Raw genomic sequence first — 7,800 nt, 5'->3', positions numbered from 1 at the left:
CGACAAAATGAAATGACCCGCTGTAAACAAGCAAAACAGGGCAGCGAATTTAACACATTTTTATTGATTAGCATTCATGTCAATAAATTGGATATCTGCTTTAAACTTCTTAGCTCTTAAACTATCAGAAATAAGAACAGCACAACGGGGAACGGTCAATTGTGTGTGTGTGTGTATATATAAACGACTCTAACAATTCCATTGCAGTCATTCCAATGGATATAATCACCTATACGTTTTCCTGTTTTCAAATCAGAATTCAGGTTGTCATAATGTACACACACTTTAAGGCAACAGAAGTTTGCTCTTTATTTAGACTACATTTATGACAAACCCTGTGCGCCCATGTCCTGTCTACCAATCCCTCCACACACTTCTCTCTCAATAAATATGCACACATAATTCATTGGGCCTTCAAACGGTCTGTCACTCTTCTTCAACCAATAGTCTCCTCCCATGGCCTCTTCTTACCACCGGTTGCCGGGGATGCTTGTTTTGCTTTGGCTGACTTGGTTGTTGCTGCTGCTGCAATGGATGGTGTCGACTGCTGTAGAGGGTTGTGAGTGAAGGTCTGTCTCAATGGACCTGGTTGAAGAGCAAAAATATTAGGCTAAATAAAAATCCACGACAGTATTCACAGAGAAACAAAAGCATGTATCAAAGAGGATGTTAAAACATTCCATTTAGGAGTAAAAACACAGTAACGGTAAATATTGTTGATCCTAAGAAAGGGGTTGTGGTGGGGTAAAAAGGCACCAGTGTTCTTTCTTACCTTTTGATGCAATATCCAGGTGGTTCTTGATCCTCCTCTCCCTCTCCTCCAACTGCTGGGCAAGCTGAGCATTCTTCCAGCCTATAGGAGGGACAGATGCCCACGTTTTAAAAAAGGGGGGGAAAGAGAATGTGTGTGAGAGTGAAAAGAAATGAAGGGGGAGAAAGAGAAGAGAGGAAAAAAGCTAATCCAACCACGAAAGAGAATCCTATTTTGACAGGTGACTCCATGACACATCCCCATCAGTCCCACCACACCCACCCTTCTTGATGGTCTCGAAGAAGCCGTCGTTCTGGGGCAGGGCGGAGGTAGGGTGTTCGATCCTCTCTGGGATCCTCAGCTTCTGTCTGACCAGGGGGTGTTTGAGCAGGGCCACCTGGGCCAGGGAGAAGCAGTTGGACGTCATCCAGTACGTAAACACCGCCTGGGGGAGGGGGAGGGGGCAGAGAGGAGAGGAACATGCATGTCAATCAACCAATCAAATCAATGAAATGTATTTATAAAGCCCTTTTTACATCTGCAGTTGTCATAAAGTGCTTTAATAGTAATCCCCTGGCCTAGACCACAAAAAGCCAGCAGAGGTGGAAGCAGAGGCATGTTTGTGAGATCACCCGACTAGCTATGATGCTCAGTCAAACAGACACACCTGTAACACAGCGAACCTGCTGGTGTTTTACCTCAATGAGATAAATAAAGGTTGAATAACAATGGCATTGGGGGGGGCAATCGTGAGATAAGAAGACTGGCTCCATGATGCTCAGTCAGACAGACACATTGACCCTAATTGCTTTTTTGACCCCAATGAGACTAACTTGGATAAATCAAGGTTGAATAACAATTAAATGAACAAGCGTATCCAGGGCTACTAAATACATGTTGTTGTTTGTAGAGGATGTGATGTAATATTATGATATTGCCACAGGGGGGAGCGAGCGAGAGCGTACAGGCCTTCATGGGTCCAAAATGTTGAACCCGTTCCGGAAATAGACCTGGGCCTTTTCCACCTGGACCCAGTATATATATACATTTTTTTCTTTTACACACACACACACACATATATATAGAATGTGCTGACAATAAAACCACACAAAAATGATCAATGGAAATCAAATTGATCAACCCATGGAGGTCTGGATTTGGAGTCGCACTCAAAATTAAAGTGGAAAACCACACTACAGGCTGATCCAACTTTGATGTAATGTCCTTAAAACAAGTCAAAATGAGGCTCAGTAGTGTGTGTGGCCTCCACGTGCCTGTATGACCTCCCTACAATGCCTGGGCATGCTCCTGATGAGGTAGCGGATGGTCTCCTGAGGGATCTCCTCCCAGATCTGGACTAAAGCATCCGCCAACTCCTGGACAGTCTGTGGTGCAATGTGGCGTTGGTGGATGGAGCGAGACATGATGTCCCAGATGTGCTCAATTGGATTCAGGTCTGGGGAACGGGCGGGCCAGTCCATAGCATCAATGCCTTCCTCTTGCAGGAACTGCTGACACACTCCAGCCACATGAGGTCTAGCATTGTCTTGCATTAGGAGGAACCCAGGGCCAACCGCACCAGCATATGGTCTCACAAGGGGTCAGAGGATCTCATCTCGGTACCTACTGGCAGTCAGGCTACCTCTGGCGAGCACATGGAGGGCTGTGCGGCCCCCCAAAGAAATGCCACCCCACACTATGACTGACTCACCGCCAAACCGGTCATGCAGGAGACGGTTGCAGGCAGCAGAACGTTCTGCACGGCGTCTCCAGACTCTGTCACGTCTGTCACGTGCTCAGTGTGAACCTGCTTTCATCTGTGAAGAGCACAGGGCGCCAGTGGCGAATTTGCCGATCTCTGTGTTCTCTGGCAAATGCCAAACGTCCTGCACAGTGTTGGGCTGTAAGCACAACACCCACCTGTGGACGTCGGGCCCTCACACCACCCTCATGGAGTCTGTGTCTGCTCAAACGGTCAGAAACATGCACATTTGTGGCCTGCTGGAGGTCATTTTGCAGGAATCTGGCAGTGCTCCTCCTTGCACAAAGGCGGAGGTAGCGGTCCTGCTGCTGGGTTGTTGCCCTCCTACGGCCTCCACGTCTCCTGATGTACTGGCCTGTCTCCTGGTAGCCATGCTCTGGATGCTCTGGACACTACGCTGACAGACACAGCAAACCTTCTTGCCACAGCTCGCATTGATGTGCCATCCTGGATGAGCTGCACTACCTGAGCCACTTGTGTGGGTTGTAGACTCAGTCTCATGCTACCACTAGAGTGAAAGCACCGCCAACATTCAAAAGTGACCAAAACATCAGCCAGGAAGCATAGGAACTGAGAAGTGGTCTGTGGTCCCCACCTGCAGAACCATTCCTTTATTGGGGGTGTCTTGCTAATTGCCTATAATTTCCACCCATTGTCTATTCCATTTGCACAACAGCATGTGAAATTTATTGTCAATCAGTGTTGCTTCCTAAGTGGACAGTTGGATTTCACAGAAGTGTGATTGACTTGGAGTTACATTGTGTTGTTTACGTGTTTTTTTGAGCAGTGTATATAATTAATATAGAGACCCACTTCCGAACGGTCCAAAAGACAACTACACCCGTTCTGTAAAGACCTGGTCGGATCCAGGCCCGGTCCGAGTGAGGGAAGCAGCAGAAAAGGCTATTTTTAAGCTACTTTATTAACTGGAGCCGATAAAGTGCGAGGGAGAGGAGGTAGAGAGAGGTGCCGCTCTAGCAGGAACCGTGCTGTGTGTGTAGGCTACAGAGAGACAGAGAGAGAGAGAGACTGACCGTGGGGAAGTTAATGGTGAGAGGGAGGATGACGAAGGGCATGATTCTGAACACTGTCTTCATGGCTTTCAGGTTAGGGTTGTCCACACCAGACTCTGCCCCCAGCTGAGGAGAAGACAGGCAAACAGACAACAGGTAGGTGTTATTTAGGCTCAATACTGCTATTCCAATGTAAATACAATGTAATCAGTGACAATGTTATTCATATTTTTGCGTGATTCAATAAAACATTTTTTTTTTAATTGTCAATTTGATTGTCCATTTTATTAATTAAAATCAAGACCGCTTATTTTTCAGGGTCAATACAGCTGGCCTCTAAAATCATCAACTGACTACTAGAAAATACTTTCCTAGTAGACGCGGCAACACCATTACCATACCTCCAGTATAGCGAACATGGTCCCGGTCACAGCAATGGGGAGAATGTAGAAAGGGTCTGCTGCTGTGAGGTCTAAGAACCACAAGCAACCTCCTGTCTGCATACTGGGGACGGGGAGGTAGGACATCTTTCTGAGAGCGATGAAGAAGGAGATGAAGACTGGAGTCTGGAAAGGAGGAGAGGGAGATGGAGAGAGAGGGGGGTAGTGACAGAGAGGTGTAAAAACATTGACAAAGCATAAAACATTAAGGAGATACTATAGATACCTGGGAGAGAGAGACAGAGAGAGAGTCAGAGAGAGAGACAGAGAGAGTCAGAGAGAGGGGGGTTGTGACAGAGAGGTGTAAAAACATTGACAAAGCATAAAACATTAAGGAGATACTATAGATACCTGGGAGAGAGAGAGAGAGAGAGAGAGAGAGAGAGTCAGAGAGAGTCAGAGAGACAGAGAGAGAGTCAGAGAGAGAGGGGGGGGTTGTGACAGAGGTGTAAAAACATTGACAAAGCATAAAACATTAAGGAGATACTATAGATACCTGGGAGAGAGAGACAGCGAGAGAGTCAGAGAGAGAGTCAGAGAGAGAGTCAGAGAGAGAGTCAGAGAGACAGAGAGAGAGTCAGACAGACAGAGAGAGAGTCAGAGAGACAGAGAGAGTCAGAGAGAGAGAGTCAGAGAGAGAGAGAGAGGGGGTTGTGACAGAGAGGTGTAAAAACATTGACAAAGCATAAAACATTAAGGAGATACTATAGATACCTGGGAGAGAGAGACAGAGAGAGAGTCAGAAAGAGAGAGTCAGAAAGAGACAGAGAGAGAGAGAGTCAGAGAGAGACAGGGGGGGGTTGTGACAGAGAGGTGTAAAAACATTGACAAAGCATAAAACATTAAGGAGATACTATAGATACCTGGGAGAGAGAGACAGAGAGAGGGGGGAGGTAGTGACAGAGAGAGACAGAGAGACAGAGAGAGAGGGGGGGGGTTGTGACAGAGGTGTAAAAACATTGTCAAAGCATAAAACATTGAGGAGATACTATAGATACCTGGGAGAGAGAGATGGGGAGCGAGAGAGACGGGGAGAGAGAGAGTTGGAGAGAGAGAGAGAGAGACGGAGATAGATGGAGAGAGAGACTGAGAGAGAGAGCGAGCGAGCGAGAGAGAGAGAGAGACAGAGCACTGTAATTTACCTGCACCAAAGGGACAAGGAAGCCACGGAGAGGGTTGACGTCATGTTTCTTCTGGAACATGGTCAGGTCAGAGTACGCCTTAGCAACTAGGAGACACACAGACATATTACCTTGAAACTGAGGGAGACATCACACACTAAAACTGATACTGAGTTGCAATGTAACATGAACGAGGAGTTACATAGTGGATAAATGCAGAGGGATGATCCAGATGAGTCATGAAATGGAAATGAGTTGAGCAGGAAAGAAAGAAAGAGAGAAAACTAACAGTCAAACTTGTTTCCACTCTGTTTGGCCTCGTTCATCTTGTTGGTGAGTTTAGTCATCTCTGGCATAACGTTGTTCAGCTTGGCCGCCTCCCTCTGACCCTTCACGATGACCGGGAACACCATGATGCGAGCCAGCACTGTGCCTGGGGTGTGTGTGTGTGTGTTTTAGTGTGTTTGTAGGAGAGAAACAGAAATGGACATAAGAAAACTCAGAATAGATAGAAGTCTGGTAGCTGACTGAAGTCTGGTGACTTTAATAAGCTAGACAGGCTGAGGCAAACCACAGTGAGAGTTCTGATGATGAGGCTGCCTCACCTACAACAATGGCTCCCCACCACGGCATCCCAATGTCCACATGCATGAACTCCAGTAGGTTCTGGACCAGGCCAACAGGAGTGGCGCTCCCCAGGCCCAGCTCTGATAGGCTCAGCTCTGCTCCCACCCCCTGCAGAATATCCACTGCGGTTGGTGCAGCCTCTAACACCTGCTCGGCGATTGGCTCTGTGGTAATAGAGGCGGGGTCAACGACGACAGGGCTGGCAATGGATGCTTCCAGCACTGGAGTTGCTGTAGGAATACTTTCACTTGGGACCTGAAAATATAACATAGCTTTTATTTTATATGGTGGTGATCATCTCTTTCACACACCAGGTGGAAGGATGTCCAAAACAGACAGGACAAACTATTATCCCAGAGGAAGTGTCTTAGAGTTTGACCAAATGTATCAACTTTCCAGGCAATTGATCAAGGTGTAATAACTAGAGCATCCTCTGGTGTAATGTTCTAAAATACTTTACTTGGCTGTTCCTGCCTGACTACATTGCAGACGCCTGCCAGATCTCACAATGGTTGAATAAAGGGTTTAATCAGCTTTCCACATCGTATGATATAGCAATATGGTGCCCAACTGCAGTCAATGGCGTTGCACACAAACCCATTGGATGATGTAACGCAACGTCTGTAATGTAGTAAGGTGGGAAAGCCAACACTGTGCTGTACATTGACACCGACTCACCTGCGAGCTGTTGTGCCTGACGGCCACAGCGCTGACCAATAATAACCGTCCATTGTGACGTCGACCGAGAACAGCTCTAGTTGTAGGACTCCTGCACTCTATTACTGTGTGAAGATGGGATCTCTGTAGAAACCTCTGTTTAGGAGGGGGGGGCACAATAACATGAATGGCCTACAATGAACTACAGTACATGAACAACAATCGCATGTTTACAACCCTCAGATGAAGATACACCACCACCTCCTGGTCCACACCACCACCACCTTCTGGTCCACTTTACAGTGTGGCTCATTGCAGGATAGGTTGACTTTGACAATGCAGCAGCAATTGCAACGGAGTCAATAGACTGAACGTTACATATTTCTAGCTATGAGAGCTGTATTGTGGTTTGTTTCAATAGTCTGACGGAATGATCACCATATCACAAATCTCAAGAAATATGTTGACTTGAGGGCTCATACACAACGTTATTGTTTGCTTGTTATATACATGTTTACATATCACAAGGCTGTATCATTCATAGAAAGCAAATGTTAGCGTTCCCATTTCAGCCGGTAACAAGCCAACGTTAGCGTTCCCATTTCAGCCGGTAACAAGCCAACGTTAGCGTTCCCATTTCAGCCGGTAACAAGCCAACGTTAGCGTTCCCATTTCAGCCGGTAACAAGCTAACGTTAGCGTTCCCATTTCAGCCGGTAACAAGCCAACGTTAGCGTTCCCATTTCAGCCGGTAACAAGCCAACGTTAGCGTTCCCATTTCAGCCGGTAACAAGCCAACGTTAGCGTTCCCATTTCAGCCGGTAACAAGCCAACGTTAGCGTTCCCATTTCAGCCGGTAACAAGCCAACGTTAGCGTTCCCATTTCAGCCGGTAACAAGCTAACTTTAGCTACCAGCTAACTAGTTAGCATGTCATAATTGACTGGACATATCAAATTGTGTATGTAGACAGGCGACCCAATCAACTATCAACAATGATGTAAGCATACATGGGAACAATCATATTCCCCGAGTCCTGTGTGTGGCATGTAGCTAGATGTTGATACAACTGTTAATTCACTTGCTAGCTAACGTTAGCTGGACATTGTCAAAGTCACAGACATGCGCTTGGCGTGCTGTTTAGAATCGCTGTTACTGCTTGACGCCAAACACACGAATTCAAGAGCACAAGTCAAACCTGGTTCCATCTCTCTGTAAATGAAGGGTTGCCTGCACTTGATATTCCACTTTGTCTTAAAAAACATCTCGTTAGACAACCCGGAGTCACTCCACTCCTGATCGCAGCCATGTTGGAATTGTTAGTAAAAGAAAAAAGTTTGTACGGAAAGCGTACATGGTCTTACCAAGTTCGTATTATCCTTAAACGCATTTTAATATAAATTAAAACTAGCTATTAGACTTACATTTTAT

The 7,800-nt window shown here is 46.4% G+C and overlaps 1 protein-coding gene across 1 annotated transcript; it reads right to left on the bottom strand.

Moving 5' to 3' along the window:
* Positions 1-45: 45 nt before the first annotated feature.
* Positions 46-7,702, bottom strand: oxa1l (OXA1L mitochondrial inner membrane protein). The gene is made up of 10 exons (XM_029666692.2): positions 7,568-7,702; positions 6,393-6,527; positions 5,693-5,969; positions 5,377-5,520; positions 5,109-5,194; positions 3,928-4,092; positions 3,548-3,652; positions 1,034-1,196; positions 773-853; positions 46-585 (listed from the first exon to the last, which is right to left on the bottom strand). The coding sequence occupies exons 1-10, from the start codon at positions 7,676-7,678 to the stop codon at positions 437-439; spliced, it is 1,416 nt and encodes a 471-aa protein (XP_029522552.2). The 5' UTR covers positions 7,679-7,702; the 3' UTR covers positions 46-436.
* Positions 7,703-7,800: the final 98 nt, after the last annotated feature.

Source organism: Oncorhynchus nerka, linkage group LG8 (genome assembly GCF_034236695.1).
Source record: "Oncorhynchus nerka isolate Pitt River linkage group LG8, Oner_Uvic_2.0, whole genome shotgun sequence".
Taxonomy (NCBI): domain Eukaryota; kingdom Metazoa; phylum Chordata; class Actinopteri; order Salmoniformes; family Salmonidae; genus Oncorhynchus; species Oncorhynchus nerka.
This window is presented reverse-complemented; position numbering and strand designations above follow the sequence as displayed.

What these genes read in the sequence shown, in the direction of transcription:
- oxa1l (XM_029666692.2), bottom strand. Translation starts at nt 7,678, where the DNA reads ATGGCTGCGATCAGGAGTGGAGTGACTCCGGGTTGTCTAACGAGATGT. An exon ending in CCATGTTCGCTATACTGGAG is followed by an intron (nt 3,653 to 3,927) that starts GTATGGTAATGG and finishes TCTTCTCCTCAG; the next exon opens with CTGGGGGCAGAGTCTGGTGT. An exon ending in CTTCGAGACCATCAAGAAGG is followed by an intron (nt 854 to 1,033) that starts GTGGGTGTGGTG and finishes TCCCTCCTATAG; the next exon opens with GCTGGAAGAATGCTCAGCTT.